The sequence below is a fragment of the Sphaerodactylus townsendi genome, linkage group LG05, assembly GCF_021028975.2.
Source record: "Sphaerodactylus townsendi isolate TG3544 linkage group LG05, MPM_Stown_v2.3, whole genome shotgun sequence".
Lineage (NCBI taxonomy): Eukaryota > Metazoa > Chordata > Lepidosauria > Squamata > Sphaerodactylidae > Sphaerodactylus > Sphaerodactylus townsendi.
Window position 1 is genome coordinate 138,138,988 of NC_059429.1, and position 17,500 is coordinate 138,156,487.

General features: G+C 50.4%; 1 protein-coding gene across 1 annotated transcript in view; it reads right to left on the bottom strand.

Annotated features, from left to right (window-relative positions):
* The window catches only part of BPI (bactericidal permeability increasing protein), a 78,231-nt gene that overhangs the window by 58,736 nt on the left and 1,995 nt on the right, over positions 1-17,500 (bottom strand). The window contains exons 3-9 of the mRNA XM_048498776.1: positions 16,752-16,883; positions 14,779-14,934; positions 14,263-14,326; positions 8,278-8,341; positions 5,359-5,450; positions 4,098-4,274; positions 3,085-3,144 (exon numbers count right to left, since the gene is read on the bottom strand). Of these exons, the coding sequence (XP_048354733.1) occupies positions 3,085-3,144; positions 4,098-4,274; positions 5,359-5,450; positions 8,278-8,341; positions 14,263-14,326; positions 14,779-14,934; positions 16,752-16,883 (745 nt within the window). The remainder of the gene's footprint in view (positions 1-3,084; positions 3,145-4,097; positions 4,275-5,358; positions 5,451-8,277; positions 8,342-14,262; positions 14,327-14,778; positions 14,935-16,751; positions 16,884-17,500) is intronic.

Genomic DNA, 17,500 nt, shown 5'->3' on the forward strand with positions numbered 1-17,500 from the left:
TTGTTGTTGCAAACTCATTCCAAGTTCTGCCCCACAGAACCCACAGATAGAGGTTACAATGGCATGACACACGTAAGTGAACAAAGATTACAATGGGAAGTGTTGAAAATGTCAGAATATAGATGCAACATACTATCATAGGTGGTGGGCATGCAGGAAAGCAAGAAAATGTTGGCTAGAGGTACGTGGAGAAATGCGAGAAATTTTAAAAGTCAAGTTTGAGATGAATTCGAAAAATGTTATTCACTATTGTGCCAAGTAACATTCAAATTATATGTAATGAATTATTTAAATATAGGGTAACAGCCACATACATGCAGCAAAACATATTTTTGCATGATAGATCAACCGCAGAATTTCAAGAAAAATGGAACATCTTTTTAAATTATATAGTTGAAACCAAGAATGAAGTTAAATAAAATTAAACCAAACATAGAAGAAAGATCTAAGAAGAAGAAGAAGAAGAAGAAGAAGAAGAAGAAGAGTTTGGATTTATATCCCCCCTTTCTCTCCTGTAGGAGACTCAAAGGGGCTTACAATCTCCTTGCCCTTCCCCCCTTACGACAAACACCCTGTGAGGTAGGTGGGGCTGAGAGAGCTCCGAGAAGCTGTGACTAGCCCAAGGTCACCCAGCTGGCATGTGTGGGAGTGTACAGGCTAATCTGAATTCCCCAGATAAGCCTCCACAGCTCAGGCGGCAGAGCTGGGAATCCTCCAGATTAGATACACGAGCTCTTAACCTCCTACACCACTGCTGCTCCTGTAATATATGTGTTATAATAAATATATTACTAGATAGGTACATATATGGAAATGACACAGTAAGGTAACATAAAATGTATCATTTTGGTACTAAGTACGTTCCATATAAATTCTAAGAATATGGAAGTTTATGTATTATGTATATATTTAAGTTTATTATGTGTGTCAAAATAAAATGTAAAAAAAATTAAAAAGAGTCCTGCGTCAGGCATATTGCTCCAAAGATCACAGAAGCAGATCTTGATGATGATGATGGGCAGCAGGGAAGGAGGAAGAGGGGGCTTCCCCGCCCAGCCTTTTTCTTGAGAGACAGAACAGGGTAGTGCTTAAGAGCAGGTGGATTCTAATCTGGAGAACCGGGTTTGGTTCCCCACTCCACCTGAATGGCAGACTCTTATCTGGTGAACTAGATTTGTGCCCTCACTCCTATTATATTTCTGCTGGGTGACCTTGGGCTGGTCCCAGTCCTTTCAGAACTCTCTCAGCCCCACCTGCCTCACAAGGTGTCTGTTGGGGTGAGAAGAAGGGAAAGGCGTTTGACAGCCACTTTGAGACTCCTTTCAGTTGAGAAAAAAGCTGGGTATAAATCCAAACTTCTTCTTTGTAAATAAGAACATAAGAACGAGCCTGCTGGATCAGACCAGAGTCCATCTAGTCCAGCACTCTGCTACTCGCAGTGGCCCACCAGGTGCCTTTGGGAGCTCACCTGCAGGATGTGAAAGCAATGGCCTTCTGCGGCTGTTGCTCCCGATCACCTGGTCTGCTAAGGCATTTGCAACCTCAGATCAAGGAGGATCAAGATTGGGAGCCATAGATCGACTTCTCCTCCATCAATCTGTCCAAGCCCTCCCCCTCCCCCCCCCTCCTCCTCCTCCTCCTCTTCTTCTTCGAACATAAGAACATAAGAACTAGCCTGCTGGATCAGACCAGAGTCCATCTAGTCCAGCACTCTGCTACTCGCAGTGGCCCACCAGGTGCCTTTGGGAGCTCACCTGCAGGATGTGAGAGCAATGGCCTTCTGCTGCTGCTGCTGTTCCCGAGCACTGACAAAGTGGCTGTCAAACGCCAACCTCAGCTCAAGGAGGATCAAGATTGGTAGCCATAAATAACCCCGGGAGTGAAGTTAGTGCATATTGTTCGATTTATCACCAGTGTTTTCCTTTGCTGTCACAATTGCCACCTGCCCCCCTAACACCACCCCGAAGCTGAAGAGACAGGACTTTGTTCTCCCTGTGTCTGATATTATCTCATGAGGTTAAGAGAAAGTGTTCAGTTGAGTCAGGATCTGAGACCCTGCTAGCCCTGACTCCTCCTGGACTGTCTTTTCTAAACCCTGCAGTCGCATTCATGCTTTATCATGGCTTTTAACAATCTGTACCAGAATAGTGTTCGCTGGCAACATCCGCTGAAGTTCTGTCATCCACTCAGGGCTGGTTTTTAAGGAAAGCTACCTGAATGCTGCGAGACACTCACCCAGTGGTGGGATCCAAAAATTTTAGTAACAGGTTCCCTCGCCAGCCCCCGCCCCTCAGCAAAGGGGGCAGAGGCGTACCTCGGCAAACCTGAGCCCTGGTCAAAACCTGAGTTGGATGCCCCCCCCCCATGGGCAGCCACCCCACCACTTAATCTCCAAAAAATTTTTTTTTTATAACTGTGGTCATTTCTAAATCATCATCCCGTTATAGAAAATGCCCCAACTCACAAATCTGAACACAGCAATGGTGAAACACACAGGTTCTTTGATAGAGACTGGTGAGATAAAAGGTACGAAAGGCTGAGAATCCATGAATTGCAGGACCTGAAAGGGATTAACCCAGTTCAGGGAGTGACATTATTAGTCGCAATTGCTATATGGAACCTTCACGTTCAAAGGCAGGATGCCTCTCGGGGAGGCGAGGGCGTGGAGATGGGAAAGTGGACCCAGTTAGTAACCCCCTCTCGGCACACACAAATAATTAGTAACCCACTCTCGGGAACTGAACATAAAAACATAAGAACATAAGAACATAAGAACAAGCCAGCTGGATCAGACCAGAGTCCATCTAGTCCAGCTCTCTGCTACTCGCAGTGGCCCACCAGGTGCCTTTGGGAGCTCACCTGCAGGAGGTGAAAGCAATGGCCTTCTGTGGCTGTTGCTGCTCCTGAGCACCTGGTCTGCTAAGGCATTTGCAATCTCAGATCAAAGAGGATCAAGATTGGTAGCCATAGATCAACTTCTCCTCCATAAATCTGTCCAAGCCCCTTTTAAAGCTATCCAGGTTAGTGGCCATCACCACCTCCTGTGGCAGGTGAGAACCTGCTGGATCCCACCTCTGAACTCACCTGTGGAACCAGGGATGCAAAGGAGGAGGTGTTCAGCCGGATTTTAGACTCCTTGGGAATCTGCAACAGCAGAAAGAGACGTTTGCAACAGGACAATAGAGATGCCGCTTGGAAGAGCTCGGTTCAGACCTCGGGATTTCCTGCCAACGGTTGCCATCCTCAGCACCTGCTTGGAAAGCCAACCCTCAGCGGTGGGGCGTTCCAGGTATAAATCTGTCTTGCTGTTGGTCCTCAGGGTGTTTGCCATTGGAGGGGGACGCATTGCCTGAGTTACGGCGGTTTGTCTAAGAGGAAGCAAAGCTCTGTTGGGGTTGGCCAACAAATCCTGCTCGCCAATGAACGTGGCCATTCCATTTGTGCAGGGAAACCCAGCCTACTATATTGCAGCGCTGACCAACCCTATATATAGGAGAGCCTACGTGCTGGCTAGATTTAACATTATGCCCTCCCCGCTCCATAGAGGAAGACTCGAGGGTCTACCAAACGATAAGAGGCTTTGCCCCTGCAGTCCAGGTCAGCTGGATTCCATTGGGCACATTCTCCTCCACTGCCCACTTTACCAGAATCCAAGATCCAGCTTATTATTACAAATCATTGACTCTACGAAAACCCTGACAGAGCTTGATAAAGTAAATATGCTCTTAAACTGTAATGACCTTGACTGTTGTCTCGCAGTGGCAAAGTTTCTGGCGGAGGTTTGCGAACTGAACTTATGATCCAGTGTGAAGTTTTATCTAGTAATTTTAACTGTATTTATATTTGGGTGCTGTGTGGTTTCCGGGCTGTATTTATATTGTATGTTCTGTATACCAATAAAGGCTTATTGAAATTGAAATTGAGCTTTGTTGGGGTTGCAGAAATCCACGCTCCTCCTGCCACCGCAGATTTGACCACGCGTGCATTATCCCAGGCTACCCTAGACTTTTGGGGGATGCTTTGGGGGAGGGGGTGTTTTCTATGGGAGGGGCTTTGAGCTTTGGTCAGTTCTGCAAAATCTGTCCATCCCTCCTTACCATGTCATTGGTGATTTCGTAGGTCAGCGCACCGGCTTGATAGTAGACGTAGCCAGCTGTGTTGAACAAGTAATCCGAGATCCCAAAATAGAGCATGCGGTCATGATCCGTAGGGAGAGCCAAGGCAGGAGGTGGGAAAGGAGCCTCGGAGCGGTGAGCGAGGGAAAAGAATTCACCCTGAAGGGAGAGAAGAAGAAGAAGAAGAGTTTGGATGTATATCCCCCTTTTCTCTCCTGTAGGAGACTCAAAGGGGCTGACAATCTCCTTGCCCTTCCCCCCTCACAACAAACACCCTGTGAGGTGGGTGGGGCTGAGAGAGCTCCGAGAAGCTGTGACTAGCCCAAGGTCACCCAGCTGGCGTGTGTGGGAGTGCACAGGCTAATCTGAATTCCCCAGATAAGCCTCCACAGCTCAGGCGGCAGAGCGGGGAATCAAACCCAGTTCCTCCAGATCAGAATGCACCTGCTCTTAGCCACTGCCTGACTGAAAAGTGCCCACGCTGAGTAGTCAAGGAATATTTTTATTCTTAACGCATGATAAGGTGGAAAGCACAAAGTGACAATCTGTGTCCAGTTCTGGTTGCCACATCTCAAAAAGGATATCGAAGAGATAGAAAAAGTGCAGAGAAGGGCAACGAGGATGATTGAGGGACTAGAGCACCTTCCCTATGAGGAGAGGCTGCAGCGTTTGGGACTGTTTAGTTTGGAGAGGAGACGTCTGAGGGGGGATATGATCGAAGTCTATAAAATTATGCCTGGGGTAGAAAATGTCAACAGAGAGACATTTTTCTCTCTTTCTCACAATACTAGAACCAGGGGGCATACATTGAAATTGCTGGGGGGAAGAATTGGGACTAAAAAAAGGAAACACTTCTTCACGCAACGTGTGATTGGTGCTTGGAAGATGCTGCCACAGGAGGGGGTGACGGTCACTAACCTGGATAGCTTTAAAAGGGGCTTGGACAGATTTATGGAGGAGAAGTTGATCTACGGCTACCAATCTTGATCCTCCTTGATCTGAGATCGCAAATGCCTTAGCAGACCAGGTGCTCGGGAGCAGCAGCGGCAGCAGAAGGCCATTGCTTTCACATCCTGCCTGTGAGCTCCCAAAGGCACCTGGTGGGCCACTGCGAGTAGCAGAGAGCTGGACTAGATGGACTCTGGTCTGATCCAGCTGGCTTGTTCTTATGTTCTTATGTTCTAATCTAAAGGAAAACCACCAGCAGCCGCTGGAACCTGCCTCTTCCTCAAGCCATCCCTACCTTGAGATCCACATCCAGGGAATCACTTGTGGCGACGGGAGAACCAACCAGGGAATAATCGATCCCAGACACCGGGTCAATCTTTGCTGTGACTGCAAGACAGAAGAGGAGGTTATGGGATGGTCCCCTTTTCCTCGTGTGGCTCCTACTTTCTCGAGATGACCCCACCCCCCACCCCCCCCGCATCGTATAGTCTTTGGATTTTAGGATAATTTCCAGTGAGAAACAAACTGGGCCGTTTGGTCAAAATCTGCAAGGGAGGAAGAGAGGAAGCTTGGACCTGGGTCCTCTGCTCCCTTCCCTGGTTCAAACCTACTCCTACATCTTAAGATGTGTCCTAGATTCTCCTCCTCCTGGACAATGTTGGAAATGTCAGAAAGAGAAAGGCACCTATTTCCATATGTGGTGGCAATGTGAACAAGTCCAAAATTACCGGAAAGGAATTTACGAACTTATGAGTAAAATATTAGGTATACAATTTAATTTCCGGCCAGAAATCTTTTTGTTGAACATAATAGATTCCATAAAATCTAGAAAATATGATGAATTAATTTTATACATGGTGTCAGCAGCTAGAATAAACTATGCTAAAATGTGGAAATTAAGGAAGGTACCCTCAACAGAAGACTTTATTCAGAAGTTAATGGAATATGTTAAGATCGATAAAATTTCCAATTTATTAGAACATCATAACTTGACAATTTTCTTACAAACATGGGAACCATTGGTCAATTATCTGGTATATGAGAAAAAAAGGTTTATATTTCCAACGTATTAAATAGTTGATTTCTTCTCTTTTCCTTTCTGTATAGACTCTACCTCTCCAACGGAAATTCCTCTTTTCTTTTTTAATCTACTCGTGCGTAATTGAAGGATAAAGACAAGATCAATTACTTACAAAGAGGGAAAATATTAGAAAAAAAATATGAAACACTATAATGTTAAAGATAAGCTCTACAGGTCAGCGAGTAAGTTATATGTTAGATTTCTCTTTTTATGTAGTAAATAGTACTTAATTGGTGTAAACATATGTTCTTTATGAAACTAATATAAGAGATGGAACCTTTAAGAAAAATAAATCATAGTTGGAAGTTTTCTTTTATGTATAAATTTCCTCAAAGCAAGGAGTGAAATATATAGAAGATTCTATGTTTGATGAACTATGTTAGCAACAGAATGTTACAGCTGTAATAAGCAATTTTAAACACTTGTGAATTAAGTATATGAATAAAGCATTTATTTTTTAAAAAAGGAAAAAAAAGATGCGTCCTAGGTGGTTTTTGCCCTCAAAGACGGTTTCCTCTGCATCCTCCTTGGTATCCGCCAAGGAACCCTGCGAGGTCTATTTCTGGGGATGACACAAAAGAGGATTTCACAGATTCTGGACCAGAAGGAGGCTCAGAAAGGGGTTCCCTGAGATGCACTGGCATACTGCCCATGGGGACGTGGGGGATCGTATGTTCCCGGCGCACACCATTTGATCAGGTGGGCGGGGGAGCGCCGCAGCAGCTTCCTCCGTGCCTGGCGGCAAAGGTGGGTGCCATAGCCGCAGTCCGGCTCCTGCCCTCTCCGGCCTCCCTGCTGACCGGGACACCAGGGAGGGCAAGAGCCGGCCTGCAGCCGCGTCGCTCACCTGAGCCTCCCGCCTGAGCCATTCACCTCTGAGCATGAAGGGAGCCGCTGCAGCCGAGACCTGAAGCATCACATGGAAGCCCGGCACCACCCAGCTGACAAATTTCAGGAGCTGTGAGTGGGGAAGAGCAGGGGGGGCAGTGGTGGGATCCAAAAATGTTAGTAACAGGTTCCCATGGTGGTGGGATTCAAACTGTGGCGTAGCGCCAATGGGGCTGGGCTGGGCACGACGGGGGCGTGGCCGGGCATTCCGGGGGCAGGGCATTCCTGGGCGGGGCTGTGGCAAGGATGCAGCCGCTGTGCCGGTCCTTGGGCGGGAAACGAATGCACGCAGGCGCAGGCTGCCACGCACGCCGGTGCACCTCCTGCTAGACTGCTTCCAGTTCTGCGCACTACTGCTGAGAGGAGGGGCGCAACTAAGGCAAAAATCACGTGGCAAAATCACCAATTAGTAACCCCCTCTCGGCACACACAAATCATGAGTAACCTACTCTCGGGAACCTGTGAGAACCTGCTGGATCCCACCTCTGGGGGGGGCCTCAGGGAGCTGGGCGTAGGGGAGGGGCGCAGGGAGCCCGTCATGCCCCGGGCGCCATTTTCGCCTGGTTTGCCTCTGTTGCAATTAATGAGTCAAGAGAATTATAATTTTCTGGTGGAAGGTCACACAAGGAAGTGTCCCTCCTACCTTCTGGGATGCTCTAGTCTGATCCTGTACTGATCATGGGGTTGGGCTAGATGGTCTGCATTTCCCCTTCCAACTCGATGATTCTAGGCCACAGACATCAGCTGGGGGGTGGGGAGCAGACGTGGGATCCAGCAGGTTCTCACAGGTTCCCGAGAGTAGGTTACTAATGATTTGTGTGTGCTGAGAGGGGGTTACTAATGGGTGATTTTGCCACGTGATTTTTGCCTTAGTGACGCCCCTCCTCTCAGCAGTAGTGCGCAGAACTGGAAGCAGCCTAGCAGGAGGTGCACCGGCGTATGTGGCAGCCTGCGCCTGCGTGCATTCGTTTCCCACCCAAGGACCGGTGCAGCGGCTGCATCCTTGCCACAGCCCCGCCCAGGAATGCCCCGCCCCTGGAATGCCCGGCCACGCCCCCGTCGTGCCCAGCCCAGCCCCATTGGCGCTACGCCACAGTTTGAATCCCACCACCATGGGAACCTGTTACTAAAATGTTTGGATCCCACCACTGGTCAGGGAGTGGGGTGGGGTGTAGCCCTGGGTCCAGATGGCTAGGAAGGGGGCTCCTGCCTCCTCCTGTCATCCAGCTGGTCCCATCCCCTTACCTGGCAAAGTCTGCAGGTAGGGCTGGAGTTTGGAGCTGATGGAATCAGACACCTCTGCGCAGACCTGAAAGAGGGAACGGGAAGACTGGGTCAGTGAATGTCTCCTGGCTGGAGAATGGCACCCGACACTTCTTGCACCCACTCCGGGCCAAACAAGTCGTTCCAGTGGGGATCAGATCTGGTTTGGCACGTGAAGGTGTTCAGCTGGCAAGTGCCGGACTGGTGGACCCAGGAAGGCACTTCTTCGGAGCAGGGACCTGTTGGGCAATTGGCCCAACAACACTGAACCGTTTCCTTGGGTTCCTCTCCTCCGCATGCTGCTCGTCCACCAGATGGCGCCAAATACGGCCAGTGGTGGTCAAATGCTGCGAACTTTTCGGGAGCCTGCAGTTCATTCCAGCCCTTCGTGTCCCCTCAAACGCAGCAGCTGGTGACAGAAAGCCACGCAGCAATTAGTACTAACAGCTCGCCTACATGTCCTGGCACAAGCTGCCCGCCCGCGGGCTTTTATGAAGAGCAGAAGAGACCACTGCTGGGGGTGGCACGATCCGTTGATGACAGGCATATAAAAACAATTCCATCCCACACAGCTGAAATAAGACATCTCAAGGACAGCTTTCTTCCCAAGACGTCTGTATGACATAAGAACATTAGAACTAGTCTGCTGGATCAGACCAGAGTCCATCTAGTCCAGCACTCTGCGACTCGCAGTGGCCCACCAGGTGCCTTTGGGAGCTCACGTGCAGGAGGTGAAAGCAATGGCCTTCTGCGGCTGTTGCTCCTGAGCACCTGGTCTGCTAAGGGATTTGCCATCTCAGATCAAGGAGGATCAAGATTGGTAGCCATAGATCGACTTCTCCTCCATCAACCTGTCCAAGCCCCTTTGAAAGCTATCCAGGTGAGTGGCCATCACCCCCTCCTGTGGCAGCATATTGCAAACACCAATCACACGTTGCGTGACGAAGTGTTTCCTTTTATTAGTCCTAATTCTTCCCCCCAGCATTTTCCATGGATGCCCCTTGGTTCTAGTATTGTGAGAAAGAGAGAAAAATGGGGCGGTATAAAAGTTTAAATAATAAACAAACAAACATTTTCTACCCCAGGCATAATTTTTATAGACTTCAATCATATCCCCCCTCAGACGTCTCCTCTCCAAACTAAAGAGTCCCAAACGCTGCAGCCTCTCCTCATAAGGAAGGTGCTCCAGTCCCTCAATCATCCTCGTTGCCCTTCTCTGCGCTTTTTCTATCTCTTCAATATCCTTTTTGAGATGTGGCAACCAGAACTGAACACAGTACTCCAAGTGCGGTCGCACCACTGCTTTATATAAGGGCATGACAATCCTTGCAGTTTTATTATCAACTCCTTTCCTAATGATCCCCAGCATAGAGTTTGCCTTTTTCACAGCTGCCAGGCACTGAGTTGACATTCCCATGGAACTATCCACTAAGACGCCCAAATCCCTTTCCTGGTCTGTGACTGATAGCACTGACCCCTGTAGCGTGTATGTGAAGTTTGGATTTTTTGCCCCTATGTGCATCACTTTGCATTTTGCTACATTGAACTGCATTTGCCATTTCTTAGCCCATTCATAGGACACCTTATTTCTCCTCAAGACATCTTTAAAAAAAGAAAGAAAACACTTCAAAGGTCACCTTTCCCCCCTGAGCCACCTGCAAGATGTATCCAGGTGATGTAGAAGGGCTTGTGAACTGAAGAGAACCAGTTGCACCAATGACAATGCTACATGACAATTAGAAAAACTGATAGCCGTCTCCGTCTGACAAGTTCACCTGTTGTGAACATTGAGGTGAATTGACTGCTAAGTCAAGGGGACAGCGCATTGAAAGCACAGCTATGCTATGCACCTGGCAAAAGTCTTGAAGAAGCACAGAAAGCGGAATATGGATTTGCAGCCCTTCCTGTTGACTCTCCTGAAGACAGACTTTTCTTCTTCTTCTTCTTCTTCTTCTTCTTCTTCTTCTTCTTCTTCTTCTTCTTCTTCTTCTTCTTCTTCTTCTTCTTCTTCTTCTTTTTAATCCATAGGAAGTCCTCCTATGGATTAAAAACTGGTTGAGGAACAGGAAACAAAGGGTGGGTATAAATGGGAAGTTCTCACAATGGAGAGATGTAAGGAGTGGTGTCCCCCAAGGATCCGTATTGGGACCAGTGCTCTTTAACCTATTCATAAATGACCTGGAAGTAGGGGTGGGTAGTGTGGTGGCCAAGTTTGCAGATGATACCAAATTATGTAGGGTGGTGAGAACCACAAAGGATTGCGAAGAGCTCCAAGCAGACCTTGATAAATTAGGTGAGTGGGCTAAGAAATGGCAAATGCAGTTCAATGTAGCAAAATGCAAAGTGATGCACATAGGGGCAAAAAATCCAAGCTTCACATACACGCTACAGGGGTCGGTGCTATCAGTCACAGACCAGGAAAGGGATTTGGGCGTCTTAGTGGATAGTTCCATGGGAATGTCAACTCAATGCATGGCAGCTGTGAAAAAGGCAAACTCTATGCTGGGGATCATTAGGAAAGGAGTTGATAATGAAACTGCAAGGATTGTCATGCCCTTATATAAAGCCGTGGTGCGACCTCACTTGGAGTACTGTGTTCAGTTCTGGTCGCCACATCTCAAAAAGGATATCGAAGAGATAGAAAAAGTGCAGAGAAGGGAAACAAGGATGATTGAGGGATTGGAGCACCTTCCTTATGAGGAGAGACTGCAGCGTTTGGGACTCTTTAGTTTGGAGAAGAGACGTCTGAGGGAGGATATGATTGAAGTCTATAAAATTATGCATGGGGTAGAAAATGTTGACAGAGAGAAATTTTTCTCTCTTTCTCACAATACTAGAACCAGGGGGCATTCATTGAAAATGCTGGGGGGAAGAATTAGTACTAATAAAAGGAAACACTTCTTCACCCAATGTGTGATTGGTGTTTGGAATATGCTGCCACAGGAGGGGGTGATGGCCACTAACCTGGATAGCTTTAAAAGGGGCTGGGACAGATTTATGGAGGAGAAGTCGATCTATGGCTCCCAATCTTGATCCTCCTTGATCTGAGATTGCAAATGCCTTAGCAGACCAGGTGCTCTGGAGCAGCAGCAGCAGCAGAAGGCCCTTGCTTTCACCTCCTGCACGTGAGCTTCCAAAGGCACCTGGTGGGCCACTGCAAGTAGCAGAGTGCTGAACTAGATGGACTCTGGTCTGATCCAGCTGGCTAATTCTTATGTTTTTATGTTCTTCTTGACCTTATTGTATATTCACGCAACTAAGCATGGCTGTCTTTGCCCAAAAGGGGAGTGGCAGAATATTAAATCTAACACAGAAATAAATACACATAATTGTCTGTAGTATTGAAATTGGGGCAATTAGTTATCTTCACTTAACGAAACCTTCTTCACCTTATCTGTTCTCTGATCTATGGAACTTTGTGGGTCATTGTTACTATATGCACAATGAATGACTTGTGTATATATGCACCATGAATGTTTGTAATTTGCTATTATTCCAATGACAGTGTATCAACCCGATGCATAGGTGCGTTGCAATTTATTGTGTATGCGTCCCAGTGCCAGTACACCCAGTGCACACTGTATTGGCTCCGGTTGTTGTCACTCAGAGGAAGCCACTGGTACCTAAGCTGAGAGTAGGGTTGCCAGCCTCCAGGTTGGGTCTGGAGATCTTGTGGAGTTCAACTGATCTCCAGTCAACGGGATTTAGTTCCCATGGAGAAAATGGCTGCTTTGGAGGGCCAACTCTACGGCAGGGGTGGCCAACCCAGGGCACTCCAGATGTTCATGGACTACAATTCCCATCAGCCCCTGCCAGCATGGCCAACTCTACGGCAGGGGTGGCCAACCCAGGGCACTCCAGATGTTCATGGACTACAATTCCTATCAGCCCCTGCCAGCATGGCCAACTCTACGGCAGGGGTGGCCAACCCAGGGCACTCCAGATGTTCATGAACTACCATTCCCATCAGCCCCTGCCAGCATGGCCAACTCTATGGCAGGGGTGGCCAACCCAGGGCACTCCAGATGTTCATGGACTACAATTCCCATCAGCCCCTGCCAGCATGGCCAACTCTACGGCAGGGGTGGCCAACCCAGGGCACTCCAGATGTACATGGACTACAATTCCCATCAGCCCCTGCCAGCATGGCCAACTCTATGGCAGGGGTGGCCAACCCAGGGCACTCCAGATGTTCATGGACTGCAATTCCCATCAGGCCCTGCCAGCATGGCCAACTCTATGGCGGGGTGGCCAACCCAGGGCACTCCAGATGTTCATGGACTGCAATTCCCATCAGCCCCTGCCAGCATGGCCAACTCTATGGCGGGGTGGCCAACCCAGGGCACTCCAGATGTTCATGGACTGCAATTCCCATCAGCCCCTGCCAGCATGGCCAACTCTATGGCAGGGGTGGCCAACCCAGGGCACTCCAGATGATCATGGACTGCAATTCCCATCAGCCCCTGCCAGCATGGCCAACTCTATGGCGGGGTGGCCAACCCAGGGCACTCCAGATGTTCATGGACTACAATTCCCATCAGCCCCTGCCAGCATGGCCAACTCTATGGCAGGGGTGGCCAACCCAGGGCACTCCAGATGTACATGGACTACAATTCCCATCAGCCCCTGCCAGCATGGCCAACTCTATGGCAGGGGTGGCCAACCCATGGCACTCCAGATGTTCATGGACTGCAATTCCCATCAGCCCCTGCCAGCATGGCCAACTCTATGGCGGGGTGGCCAACCCAGGGCACTCCAGATGTTCATGGACTGCAATTCCCATCAGCCCCTGCCAGCATGGCCAACTCTATGGCAGGGGTGGCCAACCCAGGGCACTCCAGATGTCCATGGACTACAATTCCCATCAGCCCCTGCCAGCATGGCCAACTCTATGGCGGGGTGGCCAACCCAGGGCACTCCAGATGTTCATGGACTACAATTCCCATCAGCCCCTGCCAGCATGGCCAACTCTACGGCAGGGGTGGCCAACCCAGGGCACTCCAGATGTACATGGACTACAATTCCCATCAGCCCCTGCCAGCATGGCCAACTCTATGGCAGGGGTGGCCAACCCATGGCACTCCAGATGTTCATGGACTGCAATTCCCATCAGCCCCTGCCAGCATGGCCAACTCTATGGCGGGGTGGCCAACCCAGGGCACTCCAGATGTTCATGGACTGCAATTCCCATCAGCCCCTGCCAGCATGGCCAACTCTATGGCAGGGGTGGCCAACCCAGGGCACTCCAGATGATCATGGACTGCAATTCCCTTCAGCCCCTGCCAGCATGGCCAACTCTATGGCAGGGGTGGCCAACCCAGGGCACTCCAGATGTCCATGGACTACAATTCCCATCAGCCCCTGCCAGCATGGCCAACTCTATGGCAGGGGTGGCCAACCCAGGGCACTCCAGATGTTCATGGACTACAATTCCCATCAGCCCCTGCCAGCATGGCCAACTCTATGGCAGGGGTGGCCAACCCATGGCACTCCAGATGTTCATGGACTGCAATTCCCATCAGGCCCTGCCAGCATGGCCAACTCTATGGCGGGATGGCCAACCCAGGGCACTCCAGATGTTCATGGACTGCAATTCCCATCAGCCCCTGCCAGCATGGCCAACTCTATGGCAGGGGTGGCCAACCCAGGGCACTCCAGATGTTCATGGACTGCAATTCCCATCAGCCCCTGCCAGCATGGCCAATTCCCATCAGCCCCTGCCAGCATGGCCAACTCTTGCTGGCAGGGGCTGATGGGAATTGCAGTCCATGAATATCTGGAGTGCCCTGGGTTGGCCACCCCTGCTTCTGGCATTATATCTTGCTGAGCCCCCTCCCTTTCCCAAACCCTCCACCCCTAAACCTCCAGAAATTACCCAACTTAGAATTTGGTACCCTAACTTGGTGCAAGAGTGGGCTTTACTACAAATGTTCAATAGACCCTTTTAGAGGCCCCCCACGGCTTTACCTTGTCTTCCATGAACTTTCTTAAGAATGACTCAATTTTGCTGTGGAACAGATGGGTCAACCAGCTGTGGAAGGAAAGAAAACGTTGTGTGTGTGGCAGAGGCGGGGGGGGGGGTGTTCACAGCCCAGCAGTCCACATTAGATGCCCCCCCCCCCCATCTCCCTTGAGATGCTGCACGTGGAGATCAGCTTCGCTCATTTATTTAAAACGTTTTTAGCTGCCTTCCTTCCTGAAGGAGCTCAAGGTAAATAAAACCAAAATTCAGAATCAGAGTTCAGGGCAGGGGTCAGCAACCTGCCGCTCTCCAGATGTTCGTGAACTACAATTCCCATCAGCCCCTGCCGGCGTGAGCTAAAAGGAAACCTGATTCATGAACATCTGGAGAGCCGCAGGTTGCCGACCCCTGGTTTAGGGCTACTGTAAAAAAAAAAAGCAATCCTAAATAAAATTGACCCTGCTCAGCTTCTGAGATCTAACCCTGAGCCGTCCACCTCAGACCCAGGTGGGCATTCCTACCTCCACTTGCTGTGGATGTGCACTTGGACGCTGGAGATGTGGGTGCTGCACGCAGAAGAGGCGGCCGTGGGTCTCCCGGCCGAATCGCTACCCAGCTTCAGGCCCACCGAGATGGAGAGGCCCTCGAGTTTCAGGTCAAACGAGCCGTGGCCGCTTCTGTGTGGAAACACCGTGGGACAAGGCAGAAGAGACGCCGGGCTTAGCTCGAAAGACACGCCGACGATGAAACGGCGCAAGATCACTCACGAGAGGGACCGTCTGTCTCACTGTATACCTCTGCACTCTGTGCCCCTCTACTCTGCATTGGTCCAGTGGTAGCGTTAAGTCAGGCGGTCAGGGGCCTTGCACAGAGTGTTACATCACAACTCTTACAGCAACCCTGCAGGGTAGGACAGCAGTGTTATTCCCATTTTGTACGGGGGAATAACCAATCTGATGGGCTTCCCTGGGCCACTGTCTGCTGCGTTCATGCAGGGGGAGCTGTCGGCCACAGCACAGGGCACCAGAGGTGGAGGGCCACCCACAAGTCCAGCCACCCCCTGACCAGCTGTGCCACTGGAGTCTGGTAAAGAGCAAATTAGCAGAAGCGCAGGAATACAAGGCAGGGCAGCTAAACCAATAGAAACAGGCGTCTTGAGGCACGTTAACAACCTACAAAGTATGGGCAGGAGCCAGAGGTGGGATCCAGCAGGTTCTCACAGGTTCCCGAGAGTAAGTTACTCATTATTTGTGTGTGCTGAGAGGGGGTGACTAATGGGTGATTTTGCCACCTGATTTTTGCCTTAGTGACGCCCCTCCTCTCAGCAGTAGCGCGCAGAACTTGGAGCAGTCTAGCAGGAGGTGCACCGGCGTGCGTGGCAGCCTGCGCCTGCGTGCATTCATTTCCCGCCCGAGGACCGGCACAGCGGCTGCATCCTTGCCACAGCCCTGCCCAGGAATGCCCTGCCCCCGGAATGCCCGGCCACGCCCCCGTCGTGCCCCGCCACAGTTTGAATCCCACTACCATGGGAACCTGTTACTAAAATTTTTGGATCCCACCACTGGCAGGAGCCCCTTTTGGGGCTATGCCTCTCTGACGGGCCACTCACACGTAGGCGCATGGAAGAATCGTCCAACAATACCACAGTCCACAACCGTGTGCATGTGTGGCCTGACAGCACAAAACAGCAACAGCCTCAGGCTCAGACAACAGTCTAGGATCAACTATTATTGTGAACCACTTTGAACCACAAAGGAAGTCAAGATGTAAATATTTTAAGAAGGAAATAAACCCAGCGGCTGTGAAGCTCGACAGACTCCCCTCTGATGCCCTCCAAAGCTCAGCTCAGGGCCGGTCCCTGCGGTGTGGGTCTGACCCGGCAGGGCCAACCTTGTGTTCTGTGTGCAAGAGCCGCTTCTGCCAGCCCATCTCTTGGGCCAGTGATGGCGAACCTTTTCAAGACCGAGTGCCCAAATTGCAACCCAAAACCTACTTATTTATCGCAAAGTGCCAACACGGCAATTTAACCCAAATACTGAGGTTTTAGTTTAGAAAAAACCGGTTGGCTCCAAGGCGTGCATTACTCAGGAGTAAGCTTGGTGGCAGTTGGTGGCTTTGCTTTGAAGCAACCGTGCAACACTTCCAACGGGTGAATCACGACCCTAGGAGGGTTTACTCAGAAGCAAGCCCCATTGTCAGCAACCGAGCTTACTCCCAGGTAAAGGATCACGCTTTAGTTCTTCGCACAAAAATCAGTGGGGTTTAACAGCGCTTAACAGGGTTACCTGCACTGCTTCCCCAAAACTAGGTCTTAGGATAAATGGTAATAATCGAGCCCAGTGGCCCAGGCCCCAGGGGGGCAACTCTATTTGCGCGTGCCCACAGAGAGGGCTCTGAGTTCCACCTCTGGCACCCGTGCCATAGGTTTGCCACCACTGTCTTGGGCTCAGGAGCTGCGAACAAGAGAAAGGGTGGGAAGGCCCACCGGACTCACACAACCCGCGTCTTCTTCACCCTCCAGTGCCCGGAGACCTCGGCAAAGGCGTTGTCGATGGAGACTTTGAGGCCCACGTTTGGGACGGGCGCGATGGCGGAACTGGGCAGCTGGAACGACCGGATATTCAAGCTTCAGGAAGAGAGAGGGGAGAAGGAGAGAGATAAGGATCGCTGGGTCTTGGCATGAGTTCCCGGGTGGGGGGGGGGGCTGTGGTATCTCGGGAGGATCTGTCTGTACTTTGGCTACTTTCAGTTCCTATCTGAGCCGCTCTGGGTCTGCGCGCTTGCTACAGAAAACGCCCTTTCCCGTGAGAACTTCCCGTGGACTGACACAAAGGCAGGTGATCGCAAACCGCCCCCGAAAGTCTCTTGCCTTGGAACCCCCTTGAAAGCCCCACCAGGGGGCGCCACAGGTCAGCTGTGATTTCATGGCAAATTTTATATATCTATATATGGCTGCAGCTGCTAGCACAGACCTGGGCATTCTACGGCCCGCGGGCCACATCCGGCCCGCCGGATGACCCTGACTGGCCCCCTTGCCTTGCTGGGGAGCGAGGCGCCTTTCAAAGCCCCACAGAAGCCGGCAACCAAGGCGACCGGCTTCTGCGGGTCTTTCGAAAGCACCAGTCGATGAAGAAAGTAGGTCAAGGACTTAAGTCATACCCCACTTGCTTGATTGTCACAGTGGACAACTATGCAGGTCGGTTGAGCCTGTGATTCTTTGTGCCAAATAGTGTTGTATGCATA